This window comes from Triticum aestivum, chromosome 6A (assembly GCF_018294505.1).
Source record: "Triticum aestivum cultivar Chinese Spring chromosome 6A, IWGSC CS RefSeq v2.1, whole genome shotgun sequence".
In the NCBI taxonomy this organism is placed as follows: Eukaryota; Viridiplantae; Streptophyta; class Magnoliopsida; order Poales; family Poaceae; genus Triticum; species Triticum aestivum.
The window spans coordinates 692,368-713,803 of NC_057809.1; the positions used below are offsets into that span (position 1 = coordinate 692,368).

Here is a 21,436-nt window from a genome sequence, read left to right on the forward strand (position 1 = left end):
CCCTAGATCGCACAGGGCATTTGTACTAGCAGGCAATCAATCACATAAGGTAACCAGAGGCAATCATTCCAAACGCAATCATTTCATATAAGGTAACCAGACATGATTAATCCTAACGCAATCAATTCATTCAATCACCTTCCTTCTTTCAAACAAATGGTGAGTCAAAGAAGGAAAATTATTGACCACAGTATCAATGAAATATCAATGAAAGAAGGAAGGAGAGATTGATCAACGTAGAGATTTCATTGATACCATGGTCAATATTTTTCCTTCTTTGACTATCACCATGGTTTACCTGGCGCCAATTGATATTGGAAAAGTCGTATCAGCCAAATTATGTCTTTTTATCTGCCGCCAATACAAAATGAGGAGTCCTTCTCTTCCCGCCATATCTCTAATGCCATGCTATAAAAGTCATGCAGCGTTCTGACCATGAATCGGGTAGAACAGAAATCGAGTCTTGGCAAAGATGGGCCGTCCTGGCTCAAAGAGGATCATGGCACCACCACCTGTGAACTTCGTTCCTGCTCCCGTTGGCTCTCCCCCTCCGATCAACAGGCAACCTTAGTCCCACTCCTGCTTTTAGCTGTTTGCATATGTATAATCTGCATTATTGTTCTCTTTCTCAATGCTGACCAATTGCAGGCATGTAAGGTTCAATGAAATAGAGAACCTACACATATACAGTAGAGGTTGGGACGCAATGGCAAAGGTTTTGTATGCTCGCATCAACAATACTCGGAGTGGAACTGTCGTCTTTCACGCCATCCTCATCGACCAGACTGTAAGAATTCAAAATGTATACAATAAATTTCACTGGGGGGTCAAAATGGAAATAACATGCTGCTAATGTATGCAATAAATTTCATAGGGGGTCAAAATGGATGCAATTGCGTTCGATCCGGTTCAACCTATCGCATATCGCTTCATGGACAACCTACGTGCCGGCTAACTATACTTTTTCAGTAAAGTTGGTTTCGAACCAGCAGGTGTGCATCTGCCAGTTGCTTTGTGGCTGCCATGTGACTTTTACATCGCCCTCCACTCGCGCACTGAAATCCGTCTTGCAAGGGCCAGCATTAACATCACTACGTGTTGTCTTCGTTGTAAATCCAGCTGGTATTGAAATAAAATAGATAAATGAATACGAGAATCTGGCCGGGATCAACTGCTATATCTATGTTCTTTCCAAGTCATTACCTTCCCTATTAATTCCTTCCTATCCCCTGCGTAGAATCTGCGCATTAACTTTAATTAATTAATACGGGATCACCTTCCTAACCCGTGCGGAAGATGTAAGCCTAAATTCCACGCACAATGTTATAAGCATACAAACCTCATGCACACTCCGTGCCATTGGTTTCAGAAAATTGTTCCCCTGTTCTTCCTTGCAAGCTGAATTCCTGGGTGCCACGCCGCTAAGATAAACGCACACAGACTCCAGTCTAATAGGCTTCGGTAAGTCCTATGATTTATTCATGTTTACCGTTTGTAATTAGCCCCATGTTTGTGAGCATCGACTCTGAGCAAAATGCGTCCTGTTTACTATTTGGGCTTCGAGCAGAATACAATAGTATGATTCAAACTAATACGTGAGGTTGCAGAAGGACACATACCCACATAAAATCAGCAGCTGGATGGACCGGGAGAGGGGGGCCTCCATCCCCTTGCGATGTGCGGGCTGCAGCTCCTCTCCATGCCGCGGGAGCAAGCTCCAGCATGACATGGTTAGACTAATTTTCCTACCTATGGTTATATCATTTGTTATCAATTTGTTTACCTAGCCGGGGCAACGACTTATATATTTTGTGTCAATTATTCATTCCAATCAATATGAACCAAACGCATTGGTATCTATCTGTTGTCAATATCAAACAACGCGAGATACAAGTACTCGATTCTTTTGGTTCTCGAATGAGCCGAGCTGATCTACAACTTACGGTATGATTTTACTATATCTGTACTTGGAATTCATGCATTTAGTTTCACCTATATTATCATACTCTTTTTTCTATTTAACAGCTTCAGGGGCTTGAGGCGCATCTAAAGATTGCTTCTAAGATGAATGGGTTTAACCTAGGTACTTGGCCAGATATTGATGTAACTAGATGGACTATAAAAGAGTATATTCAAGATCGAATTCAATCTGATGGGTATGTTTGAAATCATCACATGAGAAAATGCTAAATGAGAGCAGCAGTAACAATTATTGATTATTATTCAACAATTCCTTATGTTTGCTTATTACTAATGTGCCCAATACTTTTAACCAATAGATCATCTTGCGGCTTGTTCATGCTACAATTCATTGAATACTGGACAGGACACAAACTGTCACATCCTGTTACACAGGTAATTCGTGAAGGATGACAAAAGTGTATTGCATATCTAATTCAATGTTGTAATATATTGATTCTAATTATTTTTTTGCAGGAAGATGTCAAATCCTTCAGGCAAAAAGGAGCAATCATTCTCCATGAATCAGATCTGAATGATATAAAAGGAACTCCTGAGTACCATAATCCAGCAGACGATATAATAGATACTGACGGTGTTGAAATATTGGACCCGCCACCTGCCATGGTTGTTCTGAGAATGCCACTTAATAAAAATGAGCTACTTTGCAAACTTCGAGGTCATATCATGTCCATTCATAATGCAGATTTCCAAGAGTAAGTCAACTTTTCAAAATAACAATATATGCATTTATGTATATTATTTTTTCACTATATCGTTGATGCTATGGTTTATTTGATAGGAAAGAATGGATCCGTAGCTCCAAGCCCTACCCACTAAGTATAAGTCTTAGACAACTACAAGACTTACTAAAGAATACACGGGCTATTGATGTCGACAGTTTTAACATGGCTGTTCGAGTAAATGCTACAGACGACATTCAATGGGCTAAAGACACTCCATATCACTATATGGATCTCAGATTTTCTGTAAGTTATTAAAATCTCATAATACTTATTTTTTACGGCGACGAGCACATATAATTGCAACCATAAACGCATAGAATGTTAATAATCCTTTACTTTCCTTTCAGATGATACTAAATGACTCTACACAAGATCCAAAACTCCGTTTACCATTTGATGCCCAACGCTACATTATTGCAAAACTATTTCATTGTTGGCCTGATATGTGCTTTGACGTCTCGGTGTGCAAGTTGGTAATCATACTTCCCATCTATGTGTGTGCTTTTCACCCCCGTATTTTATTTCTAAAGCCTACTTCACACATATTTTGTTGCCGTTTTGTACAACGGTCGCATCATCTTCTTCCTGTTCGACCTATTGGATAGAACAATCACTATACTCGACCCTCTTCCCCTGTCGGATGCATGGAAAAAGAATGCTTCACAGAAGGACACATTTAAGATTCAATGTATTTCATTCCATCTAAACATAGCATTACAAGCAATTCCTGGCTGGAATGATGATGTTTTTAGATGGCGTCGCATCATACCACTTGGAGTTCCAAAAAACCCAAACAGGTTATAACCTTAACATTCCAATTATTTGACCATATTTTCATCTATCATATTGCTAATAACATTTACTCCTATGCAGCAATATGTCTGGGTTTTTACTTTTAAAGATTATGCGCACGTGGCATGATCATGAACATGGATTACCAGTTGTCCCGGTGAGTACTCTACATTCACCATTCATGTGTCCTTTTAGATGTGAGCCTTGCATGACAGCATAATTCACGTGCAGGACGATTATGACCTACGGAATCAGGTATTGGTACACTTGCTGTCGTACAAGGACAATGAATGCGTAGAAAATATTCCACAAGTCGTGCGTGATTTGGTGAAGAGAATTGGGATAAACTTTTTTTAGTCGGAGAATCATATGTGTTATTTTATTATAACAGCGACGATCAATTAAGGCACTTGAGTATATTGGTTATTATAAGGTTTCAGTAAGATGTATGGAGCAAAATATAAGTTTAATTACCAAAAGCATACCGTGTGATGTTGCAAGTTACTGAAATCCCAGACAGATCTTGAGAAACCAAGAATGACATTACCACCTGTTCCTCCATCGACACCTGCAATATTTTGGTAATTATAACGAAATTCTGGGTGCATCAAAACTAGACTAAGTAGCAGAAAATAACTTCGGCTATTAGAAACATTTTGACATTGTGCAGATGGCACAGTATAAATCTACGATGATTTTTCACAGCATCCGGAGCTAAATGAAAGATTGCAGGCACAAACATATATGAACGCCTGAAGACTGATGTCTGAGATCCACAAATATAGACACATGTACATGCATGACTCACCAATATTAACAAGTCCTAGATCAATTCTTCTCTGACAGGCTACTACTTATCACGAGATGTAAGCAACTAAACAAAATAAGGCTACTACTTAGTAAATGGGGAATTAGGCGGAAGATGTTAGTTTACCTGTGTGCCGTTTGTGATGTGGTTGGCCTCAACAAAATTATGTCCGGCAGCCCGGCAGGCAGGGGGTCAACGAAGGGGTGTTGGAGCCTTGGAGGAGTGGAGACGCAGGGCAGTTGGCCGGCAACATAACGGCGCGGCCGCACAGGCAGTCGTCGCCGATCGCTAGGGGGAGGGAGCAGGGCGGGGGGGGGGGGGGGGTGGCCCCTGGCTGCGCGATGCAAGAACCGTGAGGGCGAGATGACAACTTAAGCCGACGCCAGATCCCGGCGGGCGGTGGCTGCTCCTCGCCCCCCCCCCCTCTCCCTGGTCAGCGGCTGAGATGGGGAGAGGCCGAGAGGATGTTGTGCGCTGCTTTTTTTTTTGAGGGATTGTTTCTTTTTTAGGGGATTTTGAGGGATTGTTTTTTTTTTAGATCCATTTTGAGGGATTGTTGCGCGCAGCTGGAAACGGGAAAGGATGGGGATGCGCTAGGTGGGCTGGGCTCGGGAGGAAGATACATAAGTATTAATCACTTCCGCCTTATACCTTGGATATACCTCTTTGCACACGGCAGGTCCAGGATTTTTGGGCATGGAGTAAGGAGAAGAGAGGAACATTCAGTGTCCGTTCTGCATACAGACTGCTGGTTCATACTAAGTTTATCAGGGGTAGCTGGCTGGAGGAAACAGCGGGATCCTCAACGAATGAACGAACAACAAAGGACTGGACAGCCCTATGGGGTACTCAAGTTCCAGCCAAGGTCAAACTTTTTCTATGGAGACTTGCCCTCCATTCGCTGCCTACAAATGATGTCAGGGCCCGGCGCAAAATGGCTAACCATCCGAGGTGCAGTTTGTGCGGTATGCAAGATTCATGGGTGCATGCGCTGCTTGAATGTTCGTCGTCAAGATGTGTATGGGCTTTGGCAGATTCAGAAATGGTGGAACATATGATGCACATGAACGAGAACAACGCCCGGAACTGGCTATTTTCACTGCAGGCTACGCTATCGCATGAGGAGTTTGTACAACTTACAGTAACGCTGTGGGCGATTTGGTTTGCCCGCCGTAAGGCGATCCATGAAGCAGAATATCAATCTCCCATGACAACACATCTATTTATAAACAGGTTCATTGAGGATATGGCCTTGATTGGGGGGGGGGGGGGGGGCGAAGCAACATGTTCGAGCAAACTCGGTAGCTCCCTGCAATGTTCGCGAACCATGGGTTCCGCCACCTACGGGATTCTCAAAGTTCAATGTCGACGCTGCCATTTCTACGCATAATGGAAGGGGCTCTGCCGCTGTTGTATGCAGGGACGAGCGAGGCATGTACCTTGGCAGTTCAGCAATGGTCTATGCGATCACAGACCCACCAACGCTCGAAACTTTGGCTTGTAGGGAGGCTTTGTCTTTGGCTCTTGACCTAGATGAACACCACCTACTGATTGCATCCGATTGCCAATCAGTGATAAAAGACATTGTAGAAAGAACGGGAGGAGCAAATGCAGCCATAGTGAAGGAGATAACAGCCAGAAGAGAAGAGTTTGGGGCATGCAGGTTTCGTTTTGAGAGTAGAAAGAGCAATTTTGAGGCTCATGCTTTAGCTAGATTTGCTATTTCTTTAGAGATTGGCCGTCATGTGTGGTTTGGCACCCCACATGATTCTGTAATTATCCCCATGAACATCATGAATTAATAAAGGTGGGGGTTTTTACCTCAAAAAAAAAAACTTCCGCCTTATACAGCCCTTAAAAAAAACTTCCACCGTACACTATCTTAAGATGCGCCAAACTCTGAACATATATGCTCACAAAAGAAAACCAAATGCCATGTAGGAATTGGCCGGATGTGATTGATGTTCCAATATTTTCCCGTTGCAACGCACGGGCATTTAACTAGTACATTAAAAAATATCACACACCTGTGGGGAGTAGTTACGAGAACCTAGATTTAGAGTTGGTAAAATCTTTAACCCGGAAAAAGATAGATGAATCCTAGAGTGAGGGAGATGAATAAAAGATCCTAATCCATCCATAGGTGATGTGGGCCCACAAGCCACACAACATAGTTAGTAAAATAGTTTTACTTTCAAGTCTAGACTCAACATCGACCAAGAACTTGGACATGGGCTTCCTACAGGCAGTCGGCTCTGATACTAACTTGTGACACCGCTGACTCAATCATGCACTAATCATACACGCAAATGCGCACGATCAAGATCAGAGACTCATGGGAAGATATCGACACGACTCTAGGCACAAATAAAATAATACAAACTTTATATTACAAGCCAGGGGCCTCGAGGGCTCGAATACATAAGGTTGAATACACAAGAGTCGGCGGAAGCAACAATATTTGAGTACAGACATAAATAAACAAGTATGCCTTAAGAAGACTAGCAAAACAAAGACAACTAGATCGAAAAGGCGCAGGCCTCATGCCTGAGAGCCTCCTAACTACTCCTAGTTGTCGGTGGTCTCCACGTAGTAGTATGCTCCGTCGGGGTAGTAGTAGTCATCGGCGGGATCAGCTGACTCCTGGGCTCCGTCACCTGGTCGCATCAATCAGGTAAAGGGGGAAAATATAGCAAAGCAACCTTGAGTACTCATCCGAAGTACTCGCAAGACTTACATCAGAAATACGCTAAGTATGCATAGGTATCAATGGGAAGGGGCTGTATCTGTGGAACTATACTGTAGAATTGACACAACAGAGCGGAAGGACTAGCCTATCGATGACTAGCATCTTGCAGCAGTAGAAGAGATTAGAGGAACATAATATATAGTAGCAAGTATATATTAGCCTCGCCCAGAGATCCTTCCTAAACTCCCTGCTAGAAAGCAATCCCGGAGCCATCATATCCATTTAGTGTCTCCAGTATCCAGTTCTAGTTGTAATAGATCGGGATAGAACTCCGAGCGTCGGTTGCCATGGACACGGCTCTCCGAATATATATACTTCCCTGCAGGGGTGCATCAACAAGCTCGATTAACTCTGGTCGAACATATTTTTCCGGGGTCATGCCCGACCTCAGCTGATCGACACATTGTAGTCCTACCTAGACTCCGCAGAGATGTCCCCGCCAGTCTATATCCTAAGTGCTCATGGGTCTTGGGCCCATCGCCCTTTACACTCCGGGTCATTGTGTGCAGGACTACACGAATCTTCTTTCCAAATTTGCAGCAAAGAATACTATTGTTAAAGCTCTAGGGACACGAAAGCTTCATCCTATTCGGCACATTCTGCAATGGGAGTTCCAAAAGAGAGGAATCAGGTCCATCCTTGGGTCGCAATTCAACTGGAAGCTGCGCCAAAGACGAAGAACCCTGTCCTTGCTTAATTAGCAAGCTCCCAACAGTGTTGTACACAACAGTTATATGCTCCTTAAATAGTGTTTGAGGCAGGTAGCTGGACCACCTGTCCGAACTCTTTTTGTTCCCAACAAGAAAGTACTCCCTCCATTTTTATTTACTCCGTATATTAGCTTTGGTAAAAGTCAAACTTTGTAAATTTGACGAATTTCATAGACAAAAATATTAAGACATACTCCCTCCGGATCGGTGTATAAGTTATCTTACGAAAACCATATAATCCCAAAACACTTAGACGTGGTGTTTTAACTCTCACCTCGTTTTCTTCTTTCTTAACATAAATAAAGTAATCAATCAAAAAAAGATGTGGGGCGTATATATTTTTAATGACTTGAGACTACCTAGCATAGCATGCAGGGATCAGTTCATTGCATGCAATGGCATTAATTTGCAAATAAACATTAACTTCTCTTCTTTTCCTATCCTTCTTGGTCACGGTGCACAACGTAAGATGACTTATGCACGGTATGGAGGGAGTACAATAACAAATTAATACCATTAGATTCATTATTGAGTACACTTTCACATCATATAGATTTGCTATTTTAAATGTTTATATATTTTTTATAAATTTGGTCAAACTTTATTGAGTTTGACTTCAGCCAAATCTAACATGCAGATTAAATAAAAACGGAGGGAGTAGCGGATAGGAGGTATAGCTACCAGTTGACTTCTAGATTCTTCTATTTTCCAGCTTCGATTTCGACATCCAATCTTTAGTAATTTACTCAGAGTGAGGTTGTAATCTTTCAGAAAACACACCGTCTTTCTAAAATCGAGTACAACAAAATACATAGCATTTAGCAAAGAGTTAAGCAGTTGGTTCTAGCCTAGGCATAACCTTGTTCTTTTTTTTTGAGAGCAAAGCAACGCTTTATTACTTAAATAAGCCTTGGCATATCGCCTAGGACAGCGACGCCCACCTGGGCAGGTACATCAGACTCCCATTCCATAAACTGGTTTGGGTTACATTCACGGCCAACATTGGCCAACTCGTGGGCTACGGAATTTGCAGAACGTCTACAGACAGTGATTGTAAATTTGGAAAACCATAGTTTGAGGTGATACTTCATGTCCTCAATAATCGCAGCATACGCCAAGGAGTCCACGTTTTGCACGTTCATGGCTTCCGCCAGGAGCTGCGAGTCCGTCTCGAGCTCGACAGAGACGATGCCCAGGTCGGCTGCAGTGTTGATAGCATGCGACATGGCCAACGTCTCCGCAGCGAATGCATCAGTGACATGCTCCTGTCTTCCTGCCCTGGCGCAAACAAGTGTCCCTTCCTTTGTTCTCACCGCTACACCCCATCCTGCATGACCTTGCCCCGGCACAAAAGATCCATCAACATTGATCTTATAGTCTGCTCCCTTCGGTGGCCTCCACTTTTCTGGCTGCTGTTGAACAATAGGTTGCCCGAAAATCTCCCAATACTCCAGCACATTGGCTCTGGCCTGCCTCGCTATATCCTGGGCCGGGGTAGGCATCTTTCCTTGCCTGAGCTTATTTCTATTAGACCACCATAGCCACCAAAAAGTGAGGATGTGCAGCCGTTTTTTCTCTTCTAGTCCCCAAAAAAAGTGGAACATTGCATGCACAGACCCAATTTCCTCAAGCCGAATGCGTTCTCCATCAAGAGTGAGTTCCCTCCATACTGCTTTTACCTCTTTGTATTTGATGAAGAGGTGAGCCTCATCCTCGTCGGCACGTGCACAGAAGAGGCACTTAGTATCCGCAATGGGAATACCCCTCCTCGCAACATTGGTCCGAAGCGCAAGAGACTCGTGCTTTACCCTCCAAGCAAACATCTGGATATTGCGAGGGCAAGGCATCTTCCAAAGTCGTTTCCAAGAGTCATCATTTGTCTCGTTCAGATTACCTGGGTTGGTCGAGCTCCCTCCCACTCCTCCATCTCTTGACATGCTCTCTAACTGGACTTGTAGTTTATATGCACTTTTAACCGAATGGATGCCCTTCGTGTCATAGTGCCATGCAACAAAGTCCTGGACTCCTTCACGTAGGGGAATTAGCAGAATATGTTTTGCATCATCGATCCAGAATATATCACGTACGAGCTGCTAGTCCCAGTGGCCAGTGGCAAGATCGATTAGATCACTAACCCACTCAAGCAAGCACTGTCCACGTGGTGTGATGACTTTCCTAGACCATAGTCGTGGGAGCCACGGATCTGACCAGATTTTTACTTGCGTCCCATCCCCGATTCTCCAAATGTATCCCTCGCGAAACAGATCGAGGCCGTGCAACAAGCTCCTCCAGGAATATGAAATCCCCTCTCTAGGGTATGCATCGAGGAGAGAGCCATCCGGATAGTATTTAGCCTTCAGGATGCGTGCACACAGCGAGTCCGGTGATTGGATGAGTCTCCAAATCTGTCTCGACAGCATGGCCAGGTTGAACCCATGCATGTCACGGAAGGCAAGTCCTCCCTGGGCCTTTGGCAAAGTAAGCTTCTTCCAACCAATCCAATGTGTAGTGTTCTCCTTGTCTTGTTGGCTCCACCAGTAGTTGCATATAAGCGAGCTAAGTTCCTCGCAGAAAGATTTAGTGAGATAAAAACAGGACATAGCAAACGTGGGTATTGCTTGCGCAACCGTAGTGACCAACGCCTCCTTCCCTAGTTTTGCAATCAGCTTCTCCTTCCACCCATAGACTCTGCCTGTCATAGCCCCCTTGACAAAAGCAAACGCCTTCTTCCTCGATTTCCCAACGTGGACCGGGAGCCCCAAATACTTATCATTCCATGTTTCACTCTGGATGTGTAGGGCATCCTTTACAGCCCTCTTCGCATCATTCCCCGTGCTGGGACTAAACATTACTGCAGATTTCTCTAAGTTGATACACTGGCCGGAGCACTTTTCATAAAGATCCAAGATATCCCTCAACGCTTGGGCCTCCTCCCGGTTGGCCTTCATTAACATCAATGAGTCGTCGGCGAACAGGAGATGTGAAACGACTGGTGCTGACCGGCATAGCTTAACCCCACTCACAGTCCCAGAAGCCTCGGCATCATGCAGCAGCGCAGATAGGCCTTCCGCACAAATGACGAACAAGTAGGGCGAGATGGGGTCGCCTTGGCGAAATCCTCTCGAGGGGGAGAACCGTGACGTAAGAATTCCATTAATCTTGATCTGGTATCTGACAGTAGTGACACAGTTCATGACCAGGTCAATCCATCGAGCCCCAAACCCTAGCTTGAGGAGCATCGCCCTTAAGAAGTTCCACTCCACGCGGTCATAGGCCCTGCTCATGTCCGCCTTTACCGCAGCTATACCATCCCTCCCCTTCTTCTTATTCATCAAGAAATGTGACATCTCATATGCAATAAGGACATTGTCCGTAATCAACCGGCCCGGAACAAATGCACTTTGATTGCCAGAGATGATATCCGGAAGCACCAACTTAAGCCGATTGGAGATCACCTCGGACACCAATTTGTACACCACATTGCACAAACTTATCGGACGAAGATCCTTGATCCTGCTCGGGTTTTTTACTTTAGGGATCAAAACAACCATAGTGTCATTCCACCCTTCCGGCATTACTCCTCCGTTTAGGACCGCAAGCACCTCTTCGACAACCTTGTCCCCCATGAAATGCCAATGCTTCTTGTATACAATAGAGGGCATCCCGTCCGGCCCAGGAGCCTTGGGGTCGCCAATATGATCCAGAGCTGCCTTCACTTCTTCCCCTGTCACTTCTGCTTCAAGGATGGTTCTCATTGCATGTGTGACACGGGACTGTACTTTCTCAATCAGCTCGGCTGTGCAATTACCCTGGGCCGAAGAGAACAGCTCAATCAGCTCGGCTGTACGCATAACCTTGTTCTACTCTATAGGTTACCGGGCAACTCACGATTGATGAGATTTCACCCCCCCCCATGTTTTGTTTTTTGAGTGGTCCCACATGTAAGGTACTTGGGTGGGGAGAGAGGGTCTTTTCCTATTTCTTTTGTTTATTCAGCGGGTTCTGCATGTATGTGATTGAGAGGGAGATATTTTTTTTTCTATTTTTCCTTTTTTAAACCAGAGGCAAAAGTGTCCAAAACGGCGGCTTGAAGCGGTCAAACAGCACTGACCGGATGGGACTGTGACGGAAGGGTATGTGGACGACCTTAGAGACAAATATAAGGGTAAAACATACAAGACTCCAAAAGCAAGGGCAAACACCACGGATAGGAACCAACTGATGGCAAAAATGCAATCGTTCCATTTAAAACATAGTCCCGTACATGTCATCATATAGCTTTCGAAAGTAAGATAAATATTCGAAATCAAACTACAAGTGCCTTTGTCTTACATTAGGAGAAATAATAGAAAACAACCAAAGTATGAAAAATCACTACTAACCACTTGGTAGCTAGCAGTGCATAATTGCAGATCCACAGGAAGAAACAAATACATTTGGCGCAGGACATAAACAAATCATGAGCAGGTATGAGCATGCATTATGTGCTACACATATGTAATTAACCATCACATGTCGCAGGCGACCTGGACCCCGCTACAGGGAAGACTACGCCAGGGCAGAACACCTTGATGTAGTACACCTTGGTGGTAGCCACCCCGATTTTGAAGCGCACCTGCGTCGTCAACACCACGGTCCGGGGAAGCAGGTAGCCGGTGAACTTAGAAACCGACGCGTTAACGTTGATTCTGATCACACTCGGGGCCGACAGATACTCATCCTTGAGGAAGTTGCCGGCGTCGACATGGGCGTGCGTGATGATCTGCTCCGTGGGGTGGTTGCCGTTGCTCACGATGACGAAGAAGCTGCTGTACCTAACCATTGCACGGTGGCTGGTGCTGTTGGCGGAGACGGTGAGCTTCAGGTTCACCCGGCCAGTGCTGTTGCTGCGCGAGCCCCAGGCGTGGGCGACGGAGAAGATGATGCGCCCGGGGCTGAGGATAGTGGACACGGTGATGACGATGACGGCAGCGGCGAGGCAACCACCAAGAGCTGCCAGGATGTAATCGCTGGCAGTCCATGATTTCCTTTGATGAGTCGCCACAGCCATGTGGTGCGGGCCAGTGTTAGCTAGGATGGAAATCGAATGGGGTCGAGTTGAGTGCGAGAGTGGAGTCGTCATGGCGTAATCGGGTTGAGTGCGAGAGTGGAGTTGGAACCTGCTTTCATGTTTGAGGTTGAGGGTTACTATGAACTACTACTAGTATAGGAAACCTTGTAGACACCTAGACGTGCAGCAAGGGCCCCCACTAGGGTTCCCCCCCCCCCTCCGCCCCCTCCTCCCGCCGCCGCCAGCCGCCGCCGCGCGCACCTCAGCCGTCCCGCCCCCTCTCCCCCTCCCCTCTCCCGACTCCCGGCCCCCGTTCGCTCGCTCGCCCCGGCCCCCTCTCCCCCTCCCCTCTCCCGACTCCCGGCCCCTGTTCGCTCGCTCCCCCCCGGAAGGCGAACCCCTCCTCTCCCCTCTCCTCCGCCTCCTCCCCGTCGTTCTCCCCCCGCTGCCTCCGGCTTGGTCTGTCGGGCCATGCCCGCGCGGTGCTAGCGGTGGGCCATTCCTTCCCTGCGCGCGGGTTGGCGGGCGCAGGGGCCCTCTGACGACGGCAGTGTTGCTCGGCCGATAGCGGTGTGGCTCGGTGGCGGCGATCCAGTGGGCCATGGGTTCCCTTCGCGCGGCGACGCGGCCGTTGGTCGCGGGTGGCGCTGGCGGCTGGTGGTGCCCGCTCGGCCCAAATCTGGGCCCTTTAGGGCCCGATTTGGGCTAGTGCGGGATGGCGGCTCGGTGCGGCAGCGCTGCTCCCTAGTGGTGGCGAGGCGTTGGTGGTGTACGAGCGGTGCTGGCTTCGTTGGCTGGCGTGCTGCGGCGTGGGCATAGGGACTGTCCGGAGCCATGTGGGTCCGGCTGGGCCATTGGGGCCTAGCAAGTCCTTGTCGCCGCGTCCGGTAGGCTCCACGAGTGCGATGGAGGTTGTCCCCTCCCGCCGGTTGAGTTGCGGTTGCCGGCGTGGCAGTTGTCTACTCCCCCCTCCCGCCAGGTCTCATGTTGGCTGCCCCAGTGAGACGGCGATGTTGGTTCGGTGACCATGGTGGCACAGGCTGGTGGTTGGTAGATTGGGTGGTGCATTTCGGAGGGTCAGGGGTGGTGGTGGTTGTCTGGGTCGGGAGTAATCCCTGGCGGCTTGTCCGGCTACGACGCGGTGACACCTGCGGGTACCGACGGACCTTCCTGAAGGGCGTCGGGTATACCCCTTCCCCGCTGCCCTCTGCGTACTGGGGGAAACCCTAGGACTCGTTCAGGAAACAGCGACAGCGCCGTCACATTCCTTCTTGAAGGTGTTGCTTGGTACGCGACGCTTCGGAATGCTACAAGGGCGATGGTACTTCTTCGGAGAGTGCAGCGATTGGCGGTCTTCATCGCTTAGTTGATCTGCCGGTGTCGGCATTGTTTCTCTTTTCATTCTCTTGTTTTTCCTTTTGGGCTTGTTTGTGCTGCGGCCCCAGCGAGTTGAATGTATCGGTTGGTTGCTTTATAATATAAAATGGAGGAACCCTTTGTCGGAACTACTACTAGTATACACATGTACTTCCTCTGTAAATAAATATAAGACATTTTAGATCACTTAGTGATCTAAAAGCGTCTTATAGTTCCTCCGTTCTAAAATAGATGACCCAACTTTGTACTAAACTTTAGTACAAAGTTGGGTCATCTTAAGTTGGGTCATCTATTACTAAAGTTTAATATAATGTTGGGTCATCGAGAACTTGTGTTTATCATAGTCCTCCCCTCCCCCTCACGCCGCCTCCCCCTAGGCGACGCCAGGGGCCCCCGAACCCTAGCGCCGCAGGCCTCCTCTCGCGTCTCCCACTGCCGCCGCTGCCGCCGGCGAGGGCCGCAGTGGCGGCGGGCCCGGCGCCGAAGGCACCTGGGTGGGTGGACGCGGCGAGATCTGATCGGAGGTGGCAGGGGTGGCCCTTCTCGTGGGATCCAAAGGCGGCGGCTGGGGCGACGATCCCTTGCCGTGCGGCGGTGGCCTAAGCGACATAAGCCGGCGGAGCGGAGGCCCTGAGATGGACAACGGCGGTGGCAGCGCTGTTGGAAATATGCCCTAGAGGCAATAATAAAGGATTATTATTATATTTCCTTGTTCATAATAATTGTGTTTTATTCATGCTATAATTGTGTTATCCGGAAATCGTAATACATGTGTGAATACATATACCACAATATGTCCCTAATGAGCCTCTAGTTGACTAGCCCGTTGATCAACATATAGTCATGGTTTCCTGACTATGGACATTGGGTGTCATTGATAACGGGATCACATCATTACACTAGTAGAAAAAGGGTCAAACGTGAAGCACATTAGTGCCGGTTTGTATTTGAGCCGGTACTAATGGTACCATTAGTGCCGGTTCGAACGGATTTGCATTAATGCCGGTTCGTGTTGAACCTTTAGTACCGGTTCGTGGCATGAACCGGTACTAAAGGGGTGGTGGCAGGCTGGCGTCAGGCCGGGGCCCCACGATCACCTTTAGTACCGGTTCGTGGCACGAACCGGTACTAAAGGGGTCTAACCTATAGTACCGGTTCGTGCCATGAACCGGTACTAAAGGTCCCATTTTCAAACTCTCCCCCCCCCCCCCGTGTGATCGCCTTTTCAGTTTTTAAAAAAATAAAAGAAAATAATGGAAATGTCAAAAAAAAGAAAATAAGTTTCTCATGTGATATATGGTCTAATTGTTGGGAAAATTTGCAAATGTGAATTTTGACTTTATTTGCAAAATCTCTCTGAAATTTGTAAAAATGGGCATAACTTTTGCATACTAACTCGGATGAAAAAGTTTTTTATATGAAAAATCATCTACTCAAAAAGTTCATTCGAAAACTAATGGTAACAGAAAGTTTATAATTTTTCTAAAACTAAAAGCAAAAAAGAATTAAAAAATAGAGCAAAAAACAAAAGAAAACAAATAATGCAGAAAACAAAACAAAAAAACAGGGAAAAAAATAAAAATAGCAACAATAAGTATTTCGTTGTAAGTAGAAACAAAATAAAATAAATAAAGCAAGAAAGAAAACAAAAAAAGAGTTTTCAAATTTGAAAACTAATGGCACTAACAAAAAGTTTATAATTTTTCTAAAACTAAAAGCAAAAAAGAATTAAAAAATAAAGCAAAAAACAAAAGAAAATAAATAATGCAGAAAACAAAACAAAAAAATTGGGAAAAATATAAAAATAGCAACAATAAGTATTTTGTTGTAAGTAGAAACAAAATAAAATAAATAAAGCAAGAAAGAAAACAAAAAAATTGTTTTCAAATTTGAAAACTAATGGCACTAACAGAAAGTTTATATTTTTTTCTAAAATTAAAAGTAAAAAGAATTAAAAAATAAAGTAAAATACAAAAGAAAATAAATAATGCAAAAAACGAAACAAAAAACTGGAAAAAAAACTGTCACCTATTGGGCCAGCACGGCCTGAATACGACTAGAAACCCAACCTGGGCCAGGATTCAAGCCCGCAGATGGCCCAATAGGCCCACAACAGCATAGTGTGAGATTAGGCCCGAAAGCCTGCAGTTGAGAGGAGCTCGAGAGGGTGGGCGCAACAGCGCTTATAAACCACTCTCGAGCCCTCTCAACTAGCGAGGTGGGACTAAACTTTCGCCGCGCTGCGGGCAGCACAGGGGCCTTTGATCCCGGTTGGTGGCACCAACCAGGACTAAAGGGGGGCATTGGAACCGGTTCGTGGCACCAACCGGGACCAATGCCCGCCCCCCCCCCCCCTCAGTCCCGGTTGGTGCCACCAATCGGGACCAAAGGCTGTCGCTTCCCGCCCTTTGGGCTGCTGAAAAGAGGCCTTTGGTCCCGGTTGTTGGCACCAACTGGGGCTAAAGGGGTGCATTAGTCCCGGTTGGTTTCACGAACCGGGACCAATGCTCTTGCTATATATACAACACTTAGCAGTTTCGACCAAATTCCCCACTTCTCCCCTGACGGCCCTGCTCCTTGTCGCCGTTGCCGCCCGACGCCCCTGCTCCACATTATTTTCCGATGTATATGTATGTCGCGTCGTTGTCGATATAACCCCCTCCCGGATAACTTCGACATGAGGGGCGGTCGATATATATACCCCCTATCGACCGTGATAACTTATACCACGGCAGCACCCCCCTCGGCCCTCTCGCTCGACCAAAACTCTCGAGGACACCCAAACCCTAGAGAGAAAACGATGTTGGTCTCCTACCCCCTCCCGCCACGCCCCTACCCGACAAATTAACTCTCTCGAGGCCACCCAAATTTACCATGTTAAAAGAGCGTTGTCGTCGAGGCCACCCCAAACCCTTGAAGCGTTGTGTCAAGGCCACCCCAAACCCTAGAGAAGCAGCGTCGAGGCCACTAACATGATTCCTTATTGTGATTAGCTAGCTAATTCTAGGTTTGCCACTAATATATATCCATCTGTACCATGTTTGAACAATAATTGACATTATGTAAATATTTGCAAAAACTATGGAGCACTCCCGAGACGAAGCAACAAAAGCGATGTTGGGGGACATAATCGCACATGGAAGTGATGTCGTTGCGTCATTTTTCAACGACATCGATGGTCAGGAAGGAATGGGTGAAGAAGAGGGCTATGTTCATGATGGCTCCGGCCCATTAATGCCGGTACAAGAAGGGGGCTATGTTCATGATTGCTCCGGCGACCCAATGGAGGTACAAGAAGGAGACCGTGCTGACTGCTCCGGTGACCGAACCAAGTCCGGCCAGGTATATATATATTAGTTAAGCTTGTGCTGACTAGTTAATTGATGCATTCATTGTTTTGGTATATGTACACAACTTCGGTAAGGAGACGAGGCCCGAAGAAAAAGTTGAGCTCGGATGAATGGTTTGAGATCATAGAAATCGCGCTAGACGGCGAACCGATTGAACCCATCCGGATAAACAACGCATTTTCTGCTCAGTGCGGGGTTCTTGTTAGGGACAAGATCCCTATCATCATCTAGCAATGGTATAAGCCTAAGGAGGAAGACCCTGAGGTGTATTATGTCAATGATATGCAGAAAGATGATCTTTGGACTGAGCTGAAGGCAAATTTCACCCTACCGCCAGAGGAGGATCCGGAGAAGCCAGTTAAAGAGCAATTAATCAAATCTTCTGCTCTTAAGAAGATGGCAAGCCTATTCAGGAGGTGGAGGAAAGAGCTGAACAAGTTTGTCGACAAAGAAGAGACACCAGAATTCATCGGCAAATATGAGAAGATCAAAGATCACTGGCCCGCATTTGTGGCCCACAAGACATCGAAAAAGAGTAAGAAGATGTCGGTGACTGATACGTCTCCAACGTATCTATAATTTTTGATTGCTCCATGCTACTTTATCTACTGTTTTGGGCAATATTGGGCTTTATTATCCACTTTTATATTATTTTTGGGACTAACCTATTAACCGGAGGCCCAGCCCAGATTTGAAGTTTTATGCCTATTTCAGTGTTTCGAGGAAAAGGAATATCATACGGAGTCAAAATAGAATGAAATCAACTGGAAAAGTTATTTTTGGAAGGAAAGCAACCCAGGGAACTTGGAGTGCACGTCAGGGGAGATACGGGCTGCCCACGAGGGTGGGGGGCGCGCCCACCCCCCCAGGCGCGCCCCCTACCTCATGGGGCCCCCGTAGCTCCACCGACGTACCCCCTGCACCCATATATACCTACGTACCCTAAAAATTCCAGATTAGAAGATAGATCGGGAGTTGCGCCGCTGCAAGCCTCTGTAGCCACCAAAAACCAATCGGGACCCTGTTCTAGCACCCTGCCGGAGGGGGATCCCATCACCGGTGGCCATCTTCATCATCCAGGCGCTATCCATGACGAGGAGGGAGTAGTTCACCCTCGGGGCTGATGGTATGTACCAGTAGCTATGTGTTTGATCTCTCTCTCTCTCTTGTGTTCCATCTATTGCACGATCTTGATGTATCCCGACCTTTGCTATTGTAGTTGGATCTTATGATGTTTCTCCCCCTCTACTCTCTTGTGATGAATTGAGTTTCCCTTTTGAAGTTATCTTATCGGATTGAGTCTTTTATGAGTACACTTGATGTATGTCTTGCCGTGATTATCTGTGGTGACAATGGGATATCATGTGCCACTTGATATATGTTTTGGTGATCAACTTGCGGGTTTCGTGACATTGGGAACCTATGCATAGGGGTTGGCACACGTTCTTGACTCTCCGATAGAAACTTTGGGGCACTATTTGAAGTACTTTGTGTTGGTTGGATGAATCTGAGATTGTGTGATGCATATCGTATAATCATGCCCACAGATACTTGAGGTGACAATGGAGTATCTAGGTGACATTAGGGTTTTGGTTGATTTGTGTCTTAAGGTGTTATTCTAGTACGAACTCTTTTATAGATTGATCCGAAAGAATAACTTTGAAGTGGTTTCGTACCCTACCATAATCACTATGTTTGTTCTCCGCTATTAGTGGCTTCGGAGTGACTCTTTTGTTGCATGTTGAGGGCTTGTTATATGATCTATCTATGTTATTATTGTTGAGAGAACTTGCACTAGTGAAAGTATGAACCCTAGGCCTTGTTTCCTATCATTGCAATACCGTTTACGCTCACTTTTATCATTAGTTACCTTGCTGTTTTTATTATTTCCGATTACAAATACCTTTATCTACTATCTATTTTGCACTTGTATCACCATCTCTTCGCCGAACTAGTGCACCTATACAATTTACCATTGTATTGGGTGTGTTTGGGACACAAGAGACTCTTTGTTATTTGATTGCAGGGTTGCTTGAGAGAGACCATCTTCATCCTACGCCTCCTACGGATTGATAAACCTTAGGTCATCCACTTGAGGGAAATTTGCTACTGTCCTACAAACATGTGCACTTGCAGGCCCAACAACGTCTACAAGAAGAAGGTTGTGTAGTATACATCAGCGACAAACAAGCAAAATGCTGCGAAGAAGTAGTTTCACCATCGCACGGGATCAGGTGGCTACCTCAAAGCCCGACCTAAGTGGTCCAAAGCTGAGAATGATCTCCTTGATAAAGGGATCGAACCAGAGACAATGAACTGGCCAGACCATTGCCAGACTTGGTTCTTCGGGGCTGGCGGAACCATGGACCCTGTATCAGGGAAGTGTCGTTGGACGGATGAGCAACTGAAAATACCAGTCAAGAGGCTTCGGCACTATATCAATGCAGCGCAGCAAGGGACGTTTGTTCCAGACAGGGAGAAAGACGAGCTCACAATGGCCCTTGGGAATCCTGAGCACCCTGGACGGACACGAGGCACGCCAAGCTCCATTCTGTGGAAGGTTGGTTAGTTGGACGCAGGGGGTTACAAAACCCAGGAGAGGAGGAAGAAACTGTTGCAGAGCCAACTACAGGCGCTGCACGAAAGGGTAATGGGGCTAGAGGAATGAGAAGCACATCGCAGCAAACGACCTACCGAAGCTTCCCCCGAATCTATCCCGCCATCTCAGCGGAGAAGCAGCATGGCTTCCACCGAGCTGCTTCACCCGGAGCATGTCTTGACGGCTCCTGCCAGCTACCCCGTGGATGCTATCACGGAGTCTCAAAATTGCCACATTATGACGTGATGGATGAATATGAAGGTCAAGGCGGCTGTTGGCTCTGTTTATCCTACTGAACCCGGCGCAACTTTTCACTGCTGGCCGATTCCAGAAGGATATGCTAGGGTGATGGTGGATGAAATAACGGAGGGATTTGAGTACCTCCAGCTTGACCACCCTACCAGTGAAGGGGAGACTAGGCTGGGTTCTGCTCTGAAGACTCCATGCCTATGGCGGAAGGAGCTCATCAACCTTCTGAACTGGACGCCTCCGCCTCCTCCTCCTCCTCCGACGAGTCAGGGCACTCCGCCTCCTCCACTGCCTCCTCCTCCGGCGAGTGACGATAAGGGCACTGGGCCTCCTTCTCCGGTGCGTGGCGGCACTATGCCTCCTTCTCCGCCTGCGCCGGTGCGCCCGAGCAGCCAGCAGCTTCCTCCTTCTCCGCCTCACCAGCAAGGGCGGAAGAGACCCGCCGCCGCCCTGGCTGCTCCGGCGCGTCGTAGTCCTTCTCCTCCGCCTCGTAAGCAAGCACGAAAGAAGACAGACGCCGCAGCCGCTCCGTCTACTCCGGAGTCTAGCAATACAGCCAGAGGCGGGAGGCAATACAGATACGGTCCACCTCTCAATCCTCTAGAGAAGTTACCGTATGAGAGGACCGAGGAGGAAAACGCGACGATCGTGCGGACCCACGTGAAGGACTTCTTTGAAGGGGTGAAAGCAAAGAGACATCCACCTCCGGAGGAGAAGGTAGATCCGGTGAAAGCAAAGTGCACTCTCGATGCCCTGAGGAAGCCGGCAAAGTCTCCGCCGAGAACCAACAATGAGTGCATTACTGAACAGACATATCTCCAAGCGGAGCGGTCGGGAAGTACTGTCAGACATCAAAGGTCAAGAGAACGAGCAGCTGCGAAAAAAGTTGCCCAGCTCGGCGAACAAGCAAATCAATCGTGCCCCCCGCTCAATGTGTCTAGCGGCGACATCGTCGCTAATGCTCCAGGGATGGTGGCCGGTTATGGCAATCTATCAGATTACCTGCCTGACGATCAACTTCCTGATTTCATGGAGGTGGACGAACAT

At 46.9% G+C, this 21,436-nt stretch overlaps 1 protein-coding gene across 1 annotated transcript; it reads left to right on the plus strand.

Annotated features, from left to right (window-relative positions):
- Positions 1-1,882: 1,882 nt before the first annotated feature.
- Positions 1,883-2,679, plus strand: LOC123131510 (uncharacterized). Its single transcript, XM_044551167.1, has 4 exons — positions 1,883-1,944; positions 2,026-2,156; positions 2,280-2,355; positions 2,437-2,679. Exons 1-4 carry the CDS (start codon positions 1,918-1,920, stop codon positions 2,677-2,679), a joined length of 477 nt encoding a protein of 158 aa, XP_044407102.1. The 5' UTR covers positions 1,883-1,917.
- Positions 2,680-21,436: the final 18,757 nt, after the last annotated feature.